A 22,995-nucleotide genomic window follows, 5' to 3' on the forward strand; every position below is an offset into this window, starting at 1 on the left:
GTTTATTTCTACCTTTAGAAAATCAACGACAACTTAATTGGGATTAACGTCGTTATTGTAAAATTTAGCAGGATAATTCATAATCGTTAAATTATCTTTACTCGATAATTATAGCAGTCTATTAAAGTAAAACATGACAATTCTTCGTATAAAAAAATCTAAAAAAGATAAAAAAAAAAAATATTTTGCAAACTATTAATTCCGGAATATAACTATTTTGTTATGTCATATGACTATTTGATGAAAGAGTGCCACGTTTTTTTTTTTAAATGTCCAAATGAAGTGAGAAGTTTTGATACCGCGAAGTCATATGTGGGGTACGGAAAATCGGGACGAATTAAAAAGCATTTGCAGAGGCCTTGCTCGATCCCAGTATCAAACATGCAGCCCGACTGATATACTAGTGCTGCCTATTTGATAGCGGGAGCAAGCTCCTGTAAATAAAGTACACAACAGTAAGAAGTATATATTAGACAGGAATTTAATTTGTATTTTAATATATGCTCCCTGGTTAAGAACAACATATCAGTGCAAAGATGTTAATTACCACGTTTTTCACATCTAGGATGTTTCCTTGTTCACATTAACCGGTATTGTTTTTATTACATGATCCATAAGGATTTTTTCCCACCATCAATTATGCAGTCTGACAGTTACAAGTATATAAACTACTAGTCGGGGTGCATATTTGATAGTTGAAGCAAGTCCCCTCGCTTGACCCAAAATAAAATCATACATAAAGAAATGTCGCTTAGCTGCCAATAACTACAATAGTGCTCCAAATAGGATAATAGATACGTTTTTGACATAGATAACTTGGCTTATAAACTCAAATTCATGTACAAATGAATAAATATCCTGTTTAAATGTTTGTTTTGTCTTTCCGGAAACAATTGATCGTGTTCGTTCCGGTTTCGTTCAAATTTATAATCAGGGAGCGCCATTTTTGATTTTGAACGGCCAGTAGATTATTATTTTCAGTGGTGCTGTACAGATTGTAAACGTTGCTATTCCATGCCACAATAAATAGACAAAAACATGAAAAAGGTATGAATAGTTTGCCATCCTTTTAACGCGTTATTGTCTTTATGAGATGCGCTTTATGAGCAACAACGACCAAGAAACTGATTTGAATTTTATAAATATTGAAATAAAACTTGTGAAAATTAACAAGTCGAGAACAAGAACTCAGATAAGACTTAAAACCCTCCCATCTGGAATATTACCCCACATCTGGTGGATTTTTTATCCATTTAAAAAATGAATTTTATTATTTATATGAGATATTGTTTTTAAGTGGGAATATTAGTGTAAATTATACGTAATGCAAAGGAAGAACAATCATGGAAACCATGTCTGTACGATGTATGTTTTTGCGCAACGTCATATCTGCTGTATAATGAAAGTTGAACAAGGCTCAATTCAAAGAAAATTTGCTAAGCACTTATGTTTGTTTGTTGGGGTTTAACGTCCGAGCAGCAATATTTCAGCTATATTCAGACGATGAACCAGAAATTGATGATAAAATGAACATGAAATGAAAAAGGGATGGGACACAAGGACAATGGGGGGGGGGGGTGTCAACAAATTTTGATTGCCACTGGAAATAGGGAGAGGTGGGTAGGGTCGGGCAATTTAGCCTCCTGAGGCGGAGCCCTATGGTTCCTACTCCTGGAGAATACCACAGTAGGGTTCTTTAACGTGCGAGGAATGTGGCATCTTTCCCACCACGGTGCACCACTATGGTTTGCGGTCAGGTTTTCCATATTATAGCCTGACAACCCCAGCATGTAACACGCCAGGGGTACCCCATTCCACCACCTGGGGCACACATCCCAGTTGCTCTGTGGGCAGAGCGCCCTAGCCCCCGGGTAGGGTCCTGAGCACTATTTAGTTGCCTTTTACGATAAGCTTAGCGCTGCTGCAGGCCTATTCTTTTAACACCGGACCTGCACGGGGGGCTAAGCACTTATGAAAAATAAACTGGTGAAGACAGTTTCCTATAACTTTGTCATTAATAAGTGATTGTAAAATACTCAAAATACATTGATTTTTAATTTGAAAAAAGTAAACTATTGAAATGATTCTTTTATTCACACCTACATACAGTTTATTGGAGCATGCTTGGAATCATGCTTTGATATTTCTCAAGTTGACAAAAAAAAGGTCATGGTTTAGTAAACAATAAGAAAAACAACTATCATCGCTGTTTATTAGGTTTATGGAACTCAGCACATGAAAGTACCATATCACATCTTTTAATTTGGCATTTAAAATAAAAAAATCCTTTATCTGCAACACTATTGTATTTAGCGTGAAAGTCTTAACTGTGTCAACACCCTGGCCAGCTCTGTATACTTTTATTTTCATTATTTCTGAATTTCAGAAGTTACAGACCCAAGTAGAATGCAATAAACATGTATTTCAAGGCCCACAACAACAGTTGTATTTAGATATTTAAAAAAAAAAAAAAAAAAAAAAAACATAATGTACACGTACATGTATGCTTTAAATACAATAAATGTTCCCATTTTTAAATAAGATATGACAATTTTCAAACTCTAATTTTGTAATGGTTAACCAAAAAAAAAACAAAAACAAATTAACACTATATGAGGGGTAGTGTTCCAAATGAGAGGTTAATCCTAATTTCAAGTCTTGTTCCCAACCTGTTAAAATCCCATTATATAAAAAGTTATGTTCAAACTTCAATCATGGAAAGAGCTCAACATTCTTCCTGCATATAAAATGTAAAAGTATTACATGTATATATTATTTGTAACATAGTTATTACATTACTACTTGATGATCATGTGGACCATGGTAGCCTCTAGTGCAGAGGTTGTGTGTTCAATTTCTGGCCAAATCATTGGACATTAAACCACAATCAATTATGGTAGTCATAAAATTAGATTTAGATTGGAATACAACTCCAAAAATATCAAAGCTCAAAAACTTTTAGACAATCTGTAATTTGAGCACTTTCTGTTTAAACAAATTTATGAATGGTTGTCAAGTAAATACTTAATTGATTAAATGATTTTATAGGAAAAAAACTACACGTAAGATTTTACAATAGTTAATTACTACTCAGACTGGACTTATAATGTAACAAACGTGAGTGTGGAGATACACTGTAATAAATGTTTACATGTACTTCAAGTAACTCAGCAGAAATGTTTTGAAATTATCTAAGACTTATTTAACCTTAGTACATTGTAAATGAACAATACCTGACTTAATATTGCTTTGATATAACTCTAGAGGTACCTTAATATTATTCAAGTCTCAAAGTTTTTCATTGAATTTACAGAATAATCCAGTAGAGTGTAGAATATCTTTTTTGCGTTTTGTATCATGTACAGTACATTTATTTCAGAAAAGTTTATCAAATAGTAAGTTGAGAAGAAAGTCTTCTGTGACAAAGAAGACCTGTGCAAGTGATGAACTTGGAAATTCAAATATTGACTCTAAATGTCTAGACCCACATGTCATGAGTTCTCCTCTGGAGCAAACCAAAGCTGCTTCATTGGTGCCTTTGAGAAAAGACAGCTTGGGACAAACAGTAATAAAATCACCCATTGGAGAAACTCCAGAGGTCTTTTGTGATGATACAAATTCAACACAGAGTGTTTGTAGCATGAAAGTGCAGTCTGTTTCTACTACATGTAATACAGTTAACAAGATAAGAGATATTCAAACCAACAAGGAAGTGTCTTTCTTGAATAGTGAAGTTGCACATTCCCCATTGATAGATACCCCAAGGGAGGCAACTGGTCCCAATGCTTTATGGGATGAAGATTTACCATCAACACAGATTTTAGACAACAGAGTGTTGAAAAGTAGGTTTATAACAAATTAATGATGTATTGTTTTGAAGGGTATTATGTACATTTATAATGTAATACACCTGTTTCATAATTTATGCTTAAAATATTTTCTTTAGCTCTCATACTATATATGGATTATTTCCAACTTCTTCCCTTGTGCATCAATTGTTCACACTGCTATTTTGTCTGTCATATTGTGCATATATTTGTAAGTGGCTTTGAATTATACATGTAGGAATAAAGGGAAGACACAATGTAAACAACATATATGTACCAGTTTAATGTTCAATAGAAAGGCATAAACAAATGCAATATGTGAAATGAAATACAAAAAAAATAAATGAAAAATTTTAAAATTTAAAAAGTGTCTTGTAAACAAGAATGATTTTTTATGTCAGATGTGATAGCTTATGTTGAAGTAAGAACCACCAATGACAACAGAAGTGAAGCCATTCGTAAAGAATTAGAAAACCTAGGAGCAATGGTAACAAAGAAATTCACAGATGATGTTACACATGTTATTTTCAAGGAGGGAAGCAAGCGAACAAAAACCAAAGCCATGAAAAATAAATGTCATCTTGTTTCTGTGTTATGGGTAGACAGGTATGTGTTCATCATTATTATCACATGGAAGAAATTTGTTTTTAGAAGTTTGTATTTAGCTTGAATAGTCTGTAATAATGAACTACATTGTGTACATTAAACACCATTTTGATTTCAGGTTTAGTTTTTCCAAATAAAGTGCTATCTAAATTTTAAACCAAAAATCAAGGATGCCCTCTTATTGAAAAATAATTTTTTGTTTCTTCCAAAAAGGGAGATAACTTTAATTGAAGTTTTATTGGATTATTAAAATTTAAAAAAACAAGAAGAAAGTAAATAACTAAGTATTTTAGTGTGGAGATGGTGTATACATATATGACTATGCTTGAAGGGCACCTTTGCATAGATGATTTAGCAAAACTGCAAAAGACACTAATCTGTATTCTTTTCATTTGATGTAATTAGAATGTAACGTGACATTTTTGATGCTCAATAAAACATATCCCTATTCAGAACAACCTCCAAATGATCACTGTAGGTAGTGGGCCTTTTTTAAGGTAATTTACATGTACATATGAACTTAGTAGATACCTGACAGGTCTTAAGTTAATCGTCTCTGAAGAAAATTGCTATAGGCAGGTGTGAGTTAATGAGAAAATTGGTCTATTGCAGTTGTAGGCAGTACCAGGAACATGTATCAGAAACATTATATCCTGCAATTTTACCCACTACTAATAATGGAACTCCTTTACTTATTAGTAAACTAAAGGTTTGTTTCATATGTTATTGTAGATTTTTACACTCACAGAGTATTTTCACTGTATATTACTTCCAATTTTGATTTATTGTAAAATCTGGATAAGAAGAAGAAATGCAAACTTAAGAATGATGTAAAGATTTTGTATGTCATAACTTTGTTGACAGTTTTAACGTAACAGCAAAAATCTTTTTTAGTTATAGAATGGTATCACCTTTTTGTTTTTATTTTTTGGCTGTCAATCTGTTTCTTTTGGAATTCTGTAGGCTTTTCTTTAACTATTTCAGAGTTCAAGGGGTACAAAATTGGGTTATGCAAGAAATAAATACCAATTTTTGTATTGTTTATCCAATTTTGATTTTTTTATTGGATTCCTTATGAAAATCCCTGCCTGTGTCTTACAGTCAGATTTCATGTATCTCTTATGGTTTTTGAGTTGGGAGTCAAAAGGGGCACACCTTAAAAGTAAACTTTTTTATTTTTGGTCAGATTTCAAACTTTGTGCTGCATGTATATTGTGTCCAAATCAGTTGTTGTGTCCATAATGAACTGTAAGTCTCTATGTCCGCACTTGCCCCAAGGGAACAGAGTTGACATGCTGAATCCATATCGTAATCATGCTGTGTGCCACTAAGCTCTTTATTGATTATTTTAGTTTGCTAAAAAATGTTATGGATTTGGTACTTTTCCTTGTTTATTTTGTTTTATTCTGTGCACTTTTTCTTAATTAGAAAGCTAAGTCCATGCAACCAACTACCTTTGAAGATGAAGTTGCTAACAGTGCAGAAAGGTATAATAAAAAGAAAAAAAAGTTGGTGGATAAATTGCAAAGCACAGATAAAACTCCTCAGAATTCTCCTAACCTTGGACGAATATTAGTACAAGAAACCCAGCCTAGAACTCCAGTGAGTTTAATGTATATAATGTGCTTAATAGTTTTCAATGCAACAGTCATCATATTTATGTATAAAATTCAACATTATTTCTTTTTTACTTTAGAAATAATACAAATATTCATTGCTGCATCATGCATTCATTATGAAACCTATCAAATTTTCAACAAAAAAAATGACAACAAATTATCCTTTATTATTATTTGCCTGGGTACTGTGGTTCCTATCAATATGTTTATATTACAGATTGATATAAATACACCAATAAGATTAATGATACCTGATACACCTCCGAGCATGAGAGAGAAACTAGAACAGCTCAAAGCAAAGGATTCAGGTTTGTATGTTTTCATTAATTAGCTTTGTGTGCTAACAATTACTTGTTTGATATGGGTTTTTAACCTCAGGAAAGTTATATTCATAAGTTGCTTTGAGAAACCCAACTCAGTGAAGTGTTGTTTACTTATTCTGTACACCTGAATAATTTACACAAGTCATCTTGTGTTTTTTTTCTAAGCAGAGTATGCTGACCTTACAATCAGAATCTAATTAAAATAAGATCTTTCAGTTGTTTTTTTTCAGTCACTTTATGTAAGATCTAGCTACACTCCATTTTACTTCCTGTTCTGATGTCCTTTCTGGTCAGCCAATCAGATTTTATCTTTGATGATTTTGAAAGTTTTGTTCAAAGGAAAAAAACCCAAGAATTCTGAAAAGTTCATCAGAACAGAAAGTAGAATGAAGTGTTGTTAGATCCTACATGCAATGACTGAATGAAACAATCAATAGGTCAATTAGATTGGCTAACCCTACCATTGCACATGGTCCACACTCCCAGTTTTAGTGGAGTCCAAGTTGCTCATTTAATTTTGTGTCTGTGTGTATGTTATTTTGGTTAGTTCATGTTCTTTGTTGTGTGTCTAATAGTTATCCTTGGATTATGTTCTTACCACTATAATTGTTCAAATCCTGATCTCTTGATTTCCCTTTGACCAGTGATTTAGCTAGCGCTCGTCATTTTCGCCATTTACGAATGGATTTCAGAAATGACCAAAATGTTTTAGATCGTTTTTGTCACTTAAAATTTGAAAATTGTATATAAAAAAATTCCATTCAAAAAATATTTCAGATAAATTTTCGTCACCTTAAAAATGTTTTTAAAAATTGTAAATCGAAAGTTACATAATTTCACCTGGCCTTATGCTCTGACAAGTTTATGACCCCAACCTAGGTAATTACCTGGTCAACCAGGTGTGAAATACATTCTGTTGTTGTTAACCTGGCATCCCTGATATGTGCATCGTTAATAATCCTTTAAAATAACAACAATTTATCAATTGTTTGATCAATAGGACCACAAAAGATAATCCCAGGATTCTCACTCAACTTCAGCCAGTCATTTTCGACCGCAGAAAAAAGCCTCGAGTTGACCAGATACATTTCTGCTTTTAAGTGCGTTTAAAATGTAACTTATATATTTAAAATGTAACTTATATATATCCTTAATTTAAGGATTACTCATGTTAAACGATTCTGATCTTTAATGGATACTGACCGATTTTACTCCCATATAAAAACAAACCCTTCACAAACCTCGCAACATATATAGCTATCTATTTTTAGAAATTTAAATGCACACAAAAACAATTTCTCAGATGTGTGACTGGTCATCTCATGGATTTCTCTAAAAAATTACCACCCAGCAGTCAGATATAATGCAGCAACCGCTTACAGAGTGCAACAGTCTACAGTTGTCTATGCCAATGTGGCCAACCTCCTTTCTGTCTGTCTAGTTTCTGCGTTATCTTCTGGTGACTGAGAGGGGATTTAGTAGGTACTTTCTGATCAAGACCTATCTTAGGAACAGGCTCAAGGTTTCATCAATCAATTCTCTTCTAAAGATCTGTCTCCATCCTTCTGCTTTGAGGAGTTTTAGGTTGAAGAGGGCTTTTGAGGTGTGGTGTTTGGCAAAGGACAGGAGGATTTTCTCTTATTAGTTGAGTGTCAGGTCATACCATAATAGTAGCTTATGTCAAATGGTAGCTATTTTTAGACTGAATGCATCAAAGCTTTGTCATGATGTAAAAAAAATTATCTATTTTGCTATTTTTCTAATAGTAAGTATTTTATTTTATTAAGTAACACATGTTTTCTTATAGAAAATAACAGTTATTTTGTTATAACATTTATTGTATTTATTGTTATGCCTGTATTTGTAAACTTAAAATGAATATATTAAGAGTGTTAATGTCTTTAGTTTATTATACTATTGACTATTTGCAAAATTCTGCTTCCCATAATATGTCGTTTGTGTTCTATGCAAAAGTGACTAAAGCCCTCAAAATCCTAGCTAAAACCCTGCTTTGACTTGATATTCCATTTAATGTGAAAGTCTTTTGTAAGTTTTACAGTGTGTCGAAAACATTGGTAAAGTAATGATATGGAAGCAAATTCAAGAATTCAATGATCTTGTAGTCTACATGTATATCATTTATAACTTAGATTGTGTTAAATTTAAGTAAGGGTCCTAAATCACTTACATGTATATTTTATTTTCCCTTAGGAACATTGGTTTTATTAGGTTTATTCTGTCAGGAACATGTATCATAATCAAATTTCCAGAAGAAATTATATTCTGTAATATTTCTTCTTTTGGAACTTGTGTTATGGAGGAACTTCTTTTCTGTGACAAATACACTCAAGGAAGTCTTCTCTATTTATATGACAACTGTTTGATCTGTATCACTGTATAAATTTGAAAATTTTTCATTAGAAGTTTGGAATATTGAATTGTTTTACAGAGTTACCTGCCCCCCTGAAATAAAACATTGGCAGTGCATTTTAATGAAATTTTAACTCATTTTACAAAAATGATATGGAAAATCTTGTGTCCATTTTTTTATTCTGATGGTACCAATAGTAAAATTCTATACCATGTCTTACCTACTGACTGCCTGATTCTTACAGACTGACACTTAAATCAGTTTCATCACTTAATGTTTTTACTTTGTAGACACTCCAGTTCTAGACAAGGATGATGATCCCTTACAAAGAAGATTATTTGGTATGTTTTCCAACTAATCTATGTACTCATTATGTGTTAAAATAAAATTGATTCAATCCACAGTAATGATAGTAATAAATTCCATTTTTTTTTTTAAAGATTTACTTTATGTGAAATATATATTCCTAAGAATATGTATTTCATTGTAATTTACTACCTCTGTGGTCTCATGGCAGCGTGTTTGCATTAAGTGCTGGAGTTTTAAGGTTCAATCTCCAGCCAAGTCACTCCAAAAACATTAAAATTGGTAGCCACTGCTTTTTACTGAAGCATGTGTTGACGATTATCTGGTCCAGTGTATCAGACTAGCACAAAGCAAGGGCTGCTTGATTGGTGAAACATTCTTGACCTCAAAGGCATGAAATAACTGCCCATGGTACATAAAACCTCTATCAATCAGTCATATTAATTTTTAGATTGTTGTGAATCTTTTCTCTCATTTGAATATTCTTTCAGGTGCAAATGCAAGCTTTGATTCCAATGATGTTGATCATTTAGTGGATGGCTTAAAGGATGAAATCAATATGTGTATCAACAGTGTTGGTTTGCCAGAGTCACCAATACCAAATACTTCCGAGAATAGTCATTCTGTCCAACAATCTGTCCCACAATCTACTGTTGTTGATAAATCCAATGAAAAAGTTACTCTGATCAATGCAAAAAAGAAATCACCAAATGTAAACAAGAGAAGAAAATCAATAGCGGTTGTCAAATTTGCTGATGAATGTGATGAAAGTTTAAAGCCAAAGAGGACATCAAACAGAAGGAAATCAATTGCAGTATTTACACCAACAGAAGAAGGACAAGGAAAATTAGATGGGTTATCTGGTCCAGAAGACAAAAACACTTTAAAAACTATTGTACGAAGGGGGAAGGGGAGGAGAAAGTCTATAGTGTCACTTACGGCTCCTGACCCTCTTGAGGAGGATGCAACTGACTCAGATCTACCTGCATTAGAATGTCATTTGAATAAAAAGGAAACTGACAGTATGCAACATCTTACTGCCATTACTAATCAAGGTGAAGAACTAAACACAATTAATAATGCTGGTGCTATATTTACTTCAAACAAGACTCAAAGAAGGAAGTCTGTGAAGGGTAAAAGAAAATCCATGGCAAGTGAGCAGATTTTATCTGTAAATGTCAATCAAACTTGTGTAAGTGCTATTGAAAGAGATTCATCTTTGAGTGAAAAAATCAAATTAGTGGCTGGAAATGACAATTTTCCAATTAACAACAGCAGTTGTGATGAAAGTAGCAAATTGGTAACAGATAATTCAGTTTTTCAAGACATACCAAATGAACAAGAAGACAGAGTGTTGAATCAAGAAGATTGTGCAAGTTCTGCATTAAAAGCCACATCAACTCAAAGTTCAAAAAAACCTTCTAGACAAAATAGTAAGAAAAGGTTACTTCCCTTGACTGATATGGAGCCAGACTTGCCACTTATGTCAAAAACACCTGAATACCAATCACCTATAACAGCTAGAAGGAAAAAACCTAAATTTCCATCTGCTAGTGAATGTAACTCCAGTATCTCTGCTCTTTTCCCTCACAAAACAGCTGTAAAGAAACAAGTAAGAGCATCTAGTGTATCTGAGAGAAGCAGTTCATCAAAAAATTTAGGATTAGCTGGAGAATCACACAAAAAAACACCCTCAACGAGTAGCTTATTAGCTAAATGGAGGACTGCAAGTTGTTCTTCAGCTCAACAAAAGACCACTAGTAGTTCCTCATTAAAAGCATCAAATAAGAATGTTACTGAGTCTGTAGGATCTAGCACTGAAACAACTAATATAACTATGACAGACGATTTAACACCAATATCTAATTATGATAATACCACTGGTGATTTGACACTTCAGGAAACAACAGTGCATTCTACCTGTAGTACAACACAGAGTGAAAACTCTATGTCTGCTGTGTTTGGGGAGACATTTATTAACTCCATGTCAGGGAGAGTTCCACCACGTCCAAGCATTGATGAGTTTAATCTTCGAACAAATAAGCACATAAGAAAGCATAAGCTTCCCTCATCTACCTCCACTAAACCCTCAGATAGTGATAGTAGTGATGGTGGTGTATCAAAGAAATACAAGAGGAGTCCTCCCAGCAGACCCTCAATGGTCATGACTAGCCTTCATGCAGAGTATGTAGTGTTTTTTTTTTTTTTTATTAGACATAAAAGTTTTAGCATTAGCAAAATTTGAAGGTTACCATATATTTTATAGTTATTTTTTCATGATTTGATATCATGAGAAATATTGTCAACAAAAAAGTAGCAATGGAGTAAATTTTACAATATCGTCATAAACAAATCATTGTCAAACGTGGAAACCAAAATTTAAAATGAAAATTTGTTGACAGAAAATAGTTTAGTTTAATTAAAAAATGTAATGAAAATTTTGTTTCCTAATATCCAGTACTCATTTTCTTAAACTGAGATTTCATTGCTGTTTCTGTAGGGCTTGTAAGTCTCAATTTTTGATTTATTTTTTGTCTGAAATTTCTACTGTTAAAAGCATTCAAAAACCAAAGACCAATTTGTATGTACATGTATTACATTGTAGTTTGCTGTTTCTGGGCACATCAATATGATGAATAGTTGTGAGAATTTTCTATTTTGTATAAAATTGTATTACATGACTATTACCAAACTTTTTATAGTTTAGAATTAGTGAGACTACATATTTTTCTCATTGTATTTATGCATGATAACATTGCAATCTATAAAGAACTACATCCAATGATTTTGACTGGGAGTAAAGGTCCATTCCTGTGAATTCACAGAGTCACATGACGAGACAAATCTGGTATTGATGATCTCATCATTGTTTTTAATTCTTCTAGAGAACAAGATGTAATTATATCTGTTGTGAAGAAGTTAGGAAATTTTGTGATATCTGACAATGTGATAGAATCTACAACTCACTTGATATGTGGGGGACCCAGGAGAACACTAAATGTTTTGTATGGTATCATGAAGGGCATTTGGATTGTTAACAAGCAATGGGTATGTTAGGTATTGATAGTAAAAATATATTTTCCATAAAACACATGAGATTTGATAATTTTGCAATAACAATCATGTTGTTTTAGCCTATCTGAGTAACTGACTGATGTGTACATTGTATTTTACATGGGTATTTAATAATTATTTTGTACAAAAACACAGGCATGCCCTAACTTCATCAGTTGTTTTAAGGGATTTGGCCTTTTTTTATACTCTTAACTCTTCAGTTAGATTATTACTAACTTGAATGATTTATTGTAGATGTTTAACTGTATTGATTTCACCAAGAATGTATGCATTTTCTTTTTAAAGTGAAATATAATATTTTAGCTCACGGCCAGTTCTTGCTACATGTAGTTGTATTAATGTGTTTCTGTATTTTTTTACATTTAAGGTTTTATCATCATTAGAGGCATGTATGTGGTTACCAGAGGAGAATTTTGAAGTGACAGATTTTTTTCCTGTAGTAAAGGTAATCAACAAAGTAATTTAAACACAGATTATTTACTTATGATATATACTGAACAACAAAGGAAGTGCATCACCTATTTCCAGTTCAGCAGTTTTATCAATTTTCATGTTTTGAAATATTTTGCAAAATGTTTTGAAATGCTAAGACATTTTTGATAAGCATCTGCTTGGTATTAACATGAAGAAATTTGAAGGAATTTGCACTTCCGTTGAGGATTTGAAATTTGAAATATTTTAAAATATCACCAAACTGCTGGTAAAAGGCTTTTTTCTTTCCTTGTAAAATGATGCATTTTGCAACAACATTGTCAAGAGATCTTCATTTTTAGCACACCTGGCCAAAAGGGCCATATAAGCCATTGCCATCAGTTGTCATTCTGTGTCATCTGTCATCTTTATGAATGATTAAAAAAAAAATCTTTGAAATTATTGCACCAATCAGTCAAAATTCCAGAACAATCGAATTGCCTTTTATGGAGCTCTATTTTCTTGTTATCATTTCTTAATATCTTCACTGAAACTACCTGATTAATTGGAACCTGTTCCTTAGTATATCCTTCCCAGAGCTGATATGGGAATTTTTGAACCGTTGAAAAGAAGAATGGTTGATATTACTAGAAATAGGCTGTAGCAGTTGAACAGCATGTTTTTGCAAATATATGTATCTCTAAAACTTTTAGGTTAAGACATATTCTGACATTGAATAAAAGTGTTCACCAAGATGAAATCTATTATTGGAGACATTTTGTGAAATTCTGTTGACCCATGTTGGAGATATTTCTCTTTTTTGTTATTTTCAAGTTATTAAAAATCTTCTCTGAAACCTTAAGTGCCTTTGAAACTTTATAGTGTTGTTGACATCAGTGCAATTTACAAATGATCCCAATTTTTTTTGTGGCTCGAATGGTTCAGCGAGGAGCAGGAATCATATATGTATAGAGACCTCTTCAATTCATGAACTTTTTGTTCCAAATGATATGACCACAGGAATTTTTTATTTAAAAATGTAATGGGGGCTTTACAGATTTTTTTAGCTCATCTGGCCAAAGGCCATGTGAGCTATTGCCATCACTTGGCATCCGTCGTCGTTGTCGTTAACAATTATACAAAACTCTTCTCCTGTGAAACTACTGGACTAATTAGAACCAAACTTGGTATGAATGTTCCTTGGGGTATCCTGCATAGAATGATTGTGGGGATTTTTGATTCATCGAAAAACATGGCAGCCGTTACTAAAAATAGAACAGGTGTCAGACAGTAGTTTTTTCACATATATCTCCTAAACCGTCTATCCAAATTTTTCAAAAGCTGAAATGATCCATATTCTTAGGACTACAAAAGTCTTCAGACTCCTTGTAAGAGTTATTGCCCTTGAAAGGGGAAAAATTACTGTTTTTGAATAGTTTTCAGTCAATATCTTGAAAACTATGATAGATTAAAAGAAACTTTCAATTGTTGAAAAGGTCTTGTGATAAGTCCTACCAAAGACTTCTTGAGTCAAAATTGTTGGACAACTTCTTGTTTAACTTATTGCCTTTAGAAGGCAAAATTCAACAAGGTGAGCTATTCAGGCTCCTGGGAGCCTCTTTTTGAATAACAAGAAAAAAATTCTGTGACCTCAAATTTTCTTCTTATGAAAGCATGTCAGTGAAGTGTTTTTTTCACAAATTAATAGAGACATAATGTTTTGCAATTTGGAAAATTTCCTATATAGTATACATGAAATACCCCAACATTGTCTGTGTCAAGTTTGGCACATGTTTTCTATGTTGAATATGTCCATCCAACATCCTGTATAAGACAAATCAGGAAAATCTATTAGCAAAAAAAAATAATAAGGACATTTTGTATGATTTGACTCAAATTTTTTACTTATATTTATACAGGTATGTATATGTGTAAATGTATTTACTGTATTTTTAAATTTAAGACAGAAAAAGTAAAATTTTCTGAGTAAAAGCCTCCTTACCCAGTGTACAACAATTTAATTTTTTTTATTTTCTGTGAACAAAAAAGTCTGGTAGGAAAGTTACTAATATACAGTTAACAATACATGTATTGGAATTCTAAGTGATAAGTGTTATTTGGTTTCAGGTTACTCGTGAAGGAAGACTTCTGCATAAGGAAAATTATCGTCAGTTGTCATTAAAGGAAGTTGGAACAATATACGTTGCACAGAAAACTAGTCCACCCAGACATCATTTATTGAATCTTCTAAAACTGTGTGGAGCAAAGGTAAGTATTTATCTCATACTATAAGGCCATAATAAAAACATATGCCTGTAGTGACATCATTACTAACTTGGTCATCATTCTATTTTATTTTATTGTTTTATTTACAACATAATGCAATCTTGGGTTTGCTGTGAAATTTAAAAACAGGAAAGGCATTTTTAAGATAAATTACAATAACTTTAAACAATATTTGAATGCTTTCTTACAGTTTCTTTCATTATTTGTTGCATTCCATTGAATATATCAATCATGTATTGCAAAATTTTGGATGCTGTACATGTTTCAAGTAGAAACTCTCATCAGCAGCATTAAAATCAATATATAAAGATAGTTCTAAATCCCATTATCCAAATTTTATAAATAGAAAGCCAAATCCAGCACCAAGAAGTTCTACCATGTGTAAGACATGGAATGTAGCCTTGGTGTTCTATGAATTTTAAAATTTGCTTTACTGTAAATTTCAATAAGTAATATATGAAATGACAAGTCTGATTTCTGGCTTGGTGAATACTCTCTGGGACTTTTGGTCCCCCAGCAGTGGCATCAACCCATTAGTTATTAAATACAAAAGTACCAATCATATAATATTGCTAACTTTGATATGCTGTACATGTGTAATCTCTCATCAGCAGCATTAAAATCAAATATATTTGTTGAAATGGACTAGATTTCATTTTGGCCTAGAAAAGTAAAACGTTTTACCTTTTCCAAAAAAGTAACTATTTCATCTTTTTGATACAACAACTCATGCATAAAATTGTACTTATCAGTTAGTTGATGACTTCTTTCTTGTGAATTTTATACCTGTCAAATGAAATTCATTGTTACCACAACACAAGATACACTGTAATCTTAGACAATGCGATCATCAGTGTTTAATTTCACTAAGACTAAATTTTTTTGTCTTGTCAGCAGAGCTTTTTGGATTTTCAACCTTTTCAACCAGTTTGTCAATTCATTCAGCTTCAACATTTCAAGGAAAATCCTCATTATATTTATGATTTTCATCTCCCTTTTCAGGTGATTAATTATCCAAGTAAGGCTGATATTTACATGGGTCATGAATTTGTTCCTGATAAAACATGTGTTAATCCAGTTTGGGTTCTAGGTGAGCAATTTGATAAAGATAGAAATAATGCCAATTTATTGTGTATCTTCCACAATTTACATGTTCATGTAAACACTGCTTAAAGTCCTCAATGTGCATTATGCCAATGGTTGATAATTTATCATGCCTACATTATGCATACATGCTGTAGTCTCTAGTAGCACAATTTAAAGTTTTTAATTGAAGACATCTATTACTATGTTACAATGTATATACAGTTTTTAATGAACTTTTCTTTAAATATTTAAGAGGTCAAAGATTCTCAATAAATACTCCCTACAAACATAGGTTATTTGGGGTATGAAATATTCAACCTTTTGACTTTTATCTTTTTTTAATTATGTAAATTAAGTCCATATTAAGGCAGATATAAAAATTCCTGTACTTTTGGCCCAAACTTCCTTGATAGCTTAACCATAAAAATGTTATAAGGCTGAAAATGCTCTCTTAGGTTTATTCTAAATATGTTTAAAATTACCTAAACCTGTTGTCTGTCATCTTATTCTTAAAAAAGATCCTTTGATAATATAAGAAAAAACAAAATACATACATGTAAGAAAAAACCTAAGAGAGGAAATTTGTGATTTAAAATTTAAGTCCAGTCAATGACAATCTAGCAAAATTTTACTCTTAATCTAAACATGTCGCAATAGAAAATATTTATGTTTTAATCTGTAGAATTATGACCCCAAGTAAGCACAGAAGAAAAGTCTCAAAATAAGCAGTTAAAAATTCTTATGGAAATTTACATTGGAAAGGAGAGATAACTCTGTAAGTATGGCTTTAAAAAAACCACTAAAATTTTATACCAAATTATAATAATGTTGTATCTGATAAATAAAATGAAGCAATAGTGGACATTTCAGCAATAATTTTAAGACCATCTACAACTTATGAAGAGGTTTCATATCTTTTACCAAACAACAACTTAGATTTTGAAACTAGATAGTAAACCATATGCCCAATTTTCTAGATAATGAAGTTCAAGAATTCCAATTGTGATGAAAATGATGACGTCAATATTCTACTTTTTGTGGTTAAAAGTTTTTTTTAACTTTGGCAAATCTGTTGATAAATAGTTTGCAGATGTAAACAATACCAATTTAAAAAAAAAATAAAGAAACCAAAGTGCCAGAAAATGTGAATTTTCTGTAATTGAAAATTACTAAAAAATTTCAGTTTACCCATCATAACCAATTGTCTTATATATCATGGGCAGCATGTTATATGTGATAGTCATTAAGAAAGAAAAGTTCCACATGAGTACCCTACATTACATGAAATCGATAAAAATAGAACAAAATCTAACAAAAAATGTTATTTTTGCAGAGTTATCTCCCCTTTCCAATGTAAATTGCCATAGGGATTTTGATATGCTTATTTTGAGTTTTCCACAGCTTAGATTTTTTTTTTTATAGTTTTTTTTCTGTGTATATATAGGGAATAATGCTATGTATTTAAATCAAAATATATTCTGTTGCAAGTTGTTTAAGTTTAAAAGTTATTTTCACTGGACTATATGTTAGGGTATCTATCCTTAATTAGCCTCTTAAGTATATTGCTAGCAAGTTAGCTAATAAAGTATTTTTATTTTTGGATAATTTGTAAAGTTGGCACATGAAAGGAAAAGAAAAATTATAAGCTTAACACTTCTTAAACTTCATCATGGAATATGAATTAATTTCAAAGCATATTTTGACATTCCATTTAGCTATCCAGCATATGAAGGATATTTTTGTTTCCAAGAAAGATAATAGAGATTATCCTTCTTTCAGGGTAATCAAATTACTTATATTTGGTTAATGCATTCGTGTTATTATGTATTTCCAGATTGTATAACTCATCAAAATGTGATTGATTTGGAAAGATACCTGCTGGGAAGGCCAAAACGTGAGAGCAGTCCTGAATTCTAATATATAATAGGACAAAAACTGTGCATAAAATTAAATAAACAATACAAGAAAAACATATAATACGTACTAGGTTAATGTTTTATGGTTGTTAAGAAAGCATCTGAATGAAGCAGGTTTTACTACAGCATTATGAAAAGGAGATCAACTTTATTGGTACATATACTAAGTGTCTCAATCTTTTTTTTACAATTCTGATGAAGTCCATTTTGGTCGGTGATGCATCTAAAAATATTTCATAGCTGAAGTTTTGGTTTTATAAAAAAAAAAAACATGCATGCTTATAACTAGTATAGAGGGTTTAAAGAGAATTGTGGTTGCAGAAAATCAATATTGTTTCTGTTCACTTTGAAATTGTATTTATAAATAATAATACTTATTTTTTTTTTTTATTGGTTTGAGGTAACTTCAGCGATTATAATTTAATGAATTGTAATATTTTTAGGTGGAATAAAGTTATAACATGTAGATAACTGACTGCTTATGCTTTCCCTGTACAGTCAGCCATAAGATAAGGGCCATCCTATTTTAATCAACATAAGTTGCTCTTTGATTTTCACTGTAAATGAAAGAAAAACCATTATTATATAGATAACAGTGTTTTATCGAATGTTCCCAGTGTAATAAATTTCATTAATTCACACTCGGAAATAAATTCAGTAATTTCACTTTCAGACTTTCTCCCGCCAAAACGTCACATCTTTGATATTAATCAGCCAATCACAGAATTTAAAATTTGTCGAAAATATGGATAAATTATAAAGAAAACTATATAATAAATAGGATAATAAATTGGTTATTGTGTAAAGAACACATTAGGATTTATCTTATGTGCAGAACAAGTTCCGCACACTCATTAAATCTAGGCATTCTTAGGCACTAGTGATACTATTTTGTTTATTCACTTGTTCCAATTAATTATCCTATTATATTTTAAGTTGACAAGTAATTTATATGTAATAATGAGCTTTTTTCACATTAAAAATAGAAAAAAAATATGCAACACAAATAATGGTATAATTTTAAGTTTACTTAAATTTCAATCCATTTTATTTTAAACACAAAACCAGAATGTCTTTAGGATATAATATAGCATATTCTGCAAAAGTCTGATCATTGAGTAAATAAGTGACAGTATCTCACTTCTGATACCTTTAAAGGATACTCCTATGCAATACAAGCCATCCAAGATTAGTTTTTTTAAAAAATCAGTTAATACTATCAAACAAATTTAAACCAAAGTTTGCTAGGATATAGACAGGAGAAATTTGCAAAAGTAGAAATACATCTTGCTGCAATTTGGTGATCAATGAAACCAATCAAAAATATTGGTATGTTCCAACAGAAGGAAAGAACATTTCTTTTCAGAGATAAATATGTTCCATTATCTTTATTTTACATAGGATTTTGAAAATGATTTCACATGCATGCATTTCGTTTGCTCATCATTAAGTTCTATCTTCGTCTTGTTTTAGATATGACCTACATAAAAGCCAAGTTCTAGAAGTTTAAATGCGTGGGGTTATCTTTTCTGGTCGGGAGTTGTTTATATGAACATAAAGGTGAAAACAAAGTTGTGTTAAAGATGAACTGTGAATTTATTATTTGCAATATTATATACTGTCAGTTATTACATTGTATTAGTTTCATTGAGACTTGTTTTTATTTTAATATGATTGGAATTTCTCATACGTGTACATGTAGTAACTATTTATGAAACTTCATAATTACAGGTTATCACTGAGATTGAGTGTTCAATGAAATTTTAATAAGATCAAATAATTTAGAAGCAATAAATTCTACAACACTTCAATACATGTACTTCATAAGTGTTTCTATTTCCCTGTTATGTTATTACATGTGTAGTATATTTTTAAGTAAGTTTTTTGCTGATCATACATTTTATATATTTTTGTCAGCTAAAACTTCAGATCCCTTTGAGGGAATGACAAGAAATTTGGTTTGGAGCCACAACATGATAGGCTTCACATGTATTGTGTGTGTGTGTCTTTTGTCTCGGGTATACATTTCAGCTTCCAATTTACATATTTGTTTGATTTTTTAGGGCTCAGAAGTATCTGTCAGCATAATCTTTGGAACTCTTCATTAGAATGATTTGAAATGTGGTATCTAGTGAAGCTTCACATTGATAGATTTTATCATGTATGAAATGTTAATCATACATCTACCTCCTTCATACTTAGTTACATAAGAGCTTTACAAATATCCAGAACTTTTTGTTCAATCCTTCGGATAGAAACCCTCTGACTCAGATAAAATGTATGTGTTACAGGGCAAATTGGAATCCAGCAGGATCCAGAATCCTCCTAGGGCAAATCGGAATTCCAATTTATCCTAGTAGAAATTGGAATTCTGATTTGCACTGGTTTAAATGCAGTACAAATCAGAATTCCAATTTGTACTAGGACAAATTGAGATATCCTGATTTGTACTAGGGGGATTCCAGATCCTACTGAATTTCTAGTAGGATCTAGAATTGTACTAGAAATTTAAGTTAGGAGGATTCTGGATCGTCCTGGCATTTTAAACTATAAATTTTTTTTGAACACTGAATTCAAACTACATTTAATAATATTTATTCAATTGAGCTACAATATGTGATCAAATTAAAACAATAAATACACAATTTTTTCAATATTTTGAACAATTTTCAATTTTTCTTAAGAAGCACTTTACTTATTGCAACACGTGGCAAGATTCTGTTTGTGGCATTTAGTTGAACATATTAGCTTTGCTTTCCGACACGAACATCTCAAAGTATTACATTTACCGTTATAATTGCATGTGGATGAAAGTTGACAGTCATTGTTAACTGAGCGATTTCTTTGACATGCTTGAATGTTAGATATTTCGGCAAGTTTGGTTGGATTAACAGCATTAATTCAGGAAATCATACTGTCCTTGAATCAATAAGATTACTTCAGAATGTAGTTTTTCAAAATACCATCTTTTGAAAATATTTTATAAACAGAATTAGAATGGCTGACAACTTTAATATCAAGAATTTTACAGGGTAAAATATTTGAGTGTTTGTTCTATCAACCTTGTGTATTTTGATGAAAACTGTATCCCCAATAGTAAAATACTTTCTTATAACGGACGGCATGCACTTGTTTCGAATACGCCATATTTAACTCCTGACAAGACAAACTCCCTGTCATATTTTTGTGGAAAATTATCCTCATATTCCACTATTTTTTCATAAAACAATCTTTTATGGTCTTCCATGTTATCACTTTCAATTTAATGATAATAAATGACCGCAATATATTTACTACTTTTTTAATAAAAGACAATTATTTCATCATTATATAACCAGTGTTCTAGGATTTTTCAGAAATTAAGGTTACCTTGGTAAAAATCCATATAAAATCAACTTTCCCACAGTCAATGACTGCTTTCCTAACAAAACAAATCCTTACAGCATATGAAGTTTTCAACTTGCCACGGGAAAGTGTAACTAAGTACCTAACTTTCCCTGACCCAAATTTCACTTGCCCCGGGTAATGGGAAATAGGAATCCTAGAACACTGGTAACACCAACACACTATCAGTTGTTTTCTTTATTTACATGTATTATAACTTTTTAATAAATGTACACTCATTTAAGCCAGGACAATCTGGAACCCTCCTATGACAAATGGGGATATCTCAATTTCTACAAGGACAAATTGGAATTCTGATTTGCCCTAGGAGGATTCTGGATTGTCCTGGATTCCAATTTGCCCTGTAACATATGCAAATTTCAGATTATGTTCAAAACAATATGTTTCCTATTACATGTATACTTTGAAAAAAAATTGGAAAGGTACATGTAGGTAGGGATTTTTTCATGTTGAGTCTATGGGAGACGCATTATGATTTTAGCAGTGCCAAAAAATAAAACTTACGGGTACACTTTTTTTAGTTGAAAAAAATAGGTTTGGTAGGGTAGCAGGAAACACACATCTTTTTTTTAATTTGACGTTAGAAGGCTTTAAAATTATTGTAAACATAGAGTTACGAATTACAATGGCCATTACATTTCTCTTCTTTAACAACTGGAATAACTGGGAGATGTTAAGTTCCTTGAAAAATAAATGTTGGATTATAAAAATAAATGTTAAATGTCACAACCAGACTGGATACTATTCCTTTAATAAGTCCTGGCAATGCTATATTTGACACTGAATATTTAACTTTAATTTAACAACATATTTTAATAAATGTGAATACTATAAATTTAGTTCTTTGCACAGTTCATTATATTAATAAATTTTGATTACAAACGAGATGTCATGCCTCCTGATACTACAATTGTTTCTCCTGTGATATAAGATGCATCATCTGATGCCAAGAATGACACAATGCCACTACATTCTTCTGGGGTCCCTGCTCTTCTCAATGGAATTCCAGGAAGAGCTTTTTTCAAAACATCAGGATTTGACCACAAAACTTGACTGAAATTTGTTTTGATTAGTCCTGGAGCTAAGCCATTCACCCGTATGTTCATTGGGGCCAGACTGGATACTAGTCCTTTAATAAGTCCTAGCAATGCTGTTTTTGTCACTGAATATGCTGGAATGGTCTCGCTTGATACATAACCTGCTATGGAAGATACAATCATTATTGAGCCTCCCCCTCTTTTTTCCATATGTGGAACTATTTCTTTGCAAAGCATAAATGTTGCCTTTACATTAGTGTCAAAAAGTTTGTCCCATGCTTCTTCTGAACAGTCAATTAGTGGTCCCATTGTAGGATTTGCAGCCGCATTTGAAACCAATATATCAATTCCGCCATATTCCTGAATAGCCTTTTCAATAAGTTTGGATCTATCTTCTTTTTTTCCTACATGACAGACCAGTCCACATACATCAAGATCTTCTCCTTTCAATGTTGCCACAGCTTTATCTACGTTCTTTTGTTTTCTACTGCTAACAACCACCTTCGCACCATCTTCACATAGTCTCTTTGCTATTGCAAACCCTATGCCCTCAGTTGAAGCAGTAACTATTGCAACTTTTCCCTTCAGTTTTTGTGCTCTTGTTGCTGTTGTTGACATTTTTGCGATGTGAAAAGTGAATGGGCGTACTCTGCTAAACATTTTGTGAACTTTGTACATGTACTAGATAATGAACGCGGAAATAATCCGACTTGGATCAGGATTTTAT

General features: G+C 31.8%; 2 protein-coding genes across 2 annotated transcripts; one reads left to right on the forward strand and one right to left on the reverse strand.

Moving 5' to 3' along the window:
• The first annotated feature begins 931 nt into the window (after window positions 1–931).
• LOC148629382 (microcephalin-like) lies at window positions 932–22,118 on the forward strand. The gene is made up of 13 exons (XM_088550051.1): window positions 932–1,047; window positions 3,380–3,842; window positions 4,229–4,433; window positions 5,046–5,142; window positions 5,862–6,035; window positions 6,270–6,360; window positions 9,037–9,087; window positions 9,544–11,236; window positions 11,938–12,100; window positions 12,495–12,572; window positions 14,666–14,806; window positions 15,827–15,914; window positions 17,745–22,118. The coding sequence occupies exons 1-13, from the start codon at window positions 1,039–1,041 to the stop codon at window positions 17,825–17,827; spliced, it is 3,336 nt and encodes a 1,111-aa protein (XP_088406177.1). The 5' UTR covers window positions 932–1,038; the 3' UTR covers window positions 17,828–22,118.
• Window positions 20,406–22,971, reverse strand: LOC148629383 (dehydrogenase/reductase SDR family member 4-like). The gene has a single exon (XM_088550068.1). It carries the CDS (start codon window positions 22,944–22,946, stop codon window positions 22,107–22,109), a length of 840 nt encoding a protein of 279 aa, XP_088406194.1. The 5' UTR covers window positions 22,947–22,971; the 3' UTR covers window positions 20,406–22,106.
• Window positions 22,972–22,995: the final 24 nt, after the last annotated feature.

Source organism: Perna viridis, chromosome 1 (genome assembly GCF_037379345.1).
Source record: "Perna viridis isolate PV_CMFRI_1.1 ecotype Kerala chromosome 1, ASM3737934v1, whole genome shotgun sequence".
Lineage (NCBI taxonomy): Eukaryota > Metazoa > Mollusca > Bivalvia > Mytilida > Mytilidae > Perna > Perna viridis.

What these genes read in the sequence shown, in the direction of transcription:
- LOC148629383 (XM_088550068.1), bottom strand. Translation starts at nt 22,946, where the DNA reads ATGTACAAAGTTCACAAAATGTTTAGCAGAGTACGCCCATTCACTTTT.
- LOC148629382 (XM_088550051.1), top strand. An exon ending in GCTCAAAGCAAAGGATTCAG is followed by an intron (nt 6,361 to 9,036) that starts GTTTGTATGTTT and finishes TTTACTTTGTAG; the next exon opens with ACACTCCAGTTCTAGACAAG. An exon ending in TAAAACTGTGTGGAGCAAAG is followed by an intron (nt 14,807 to 15,826) that starts GTAAGTATTTAT and finishes CTCCCTTTTCAG; the next exon opens with GTGATTAATTATCCAAGTAA.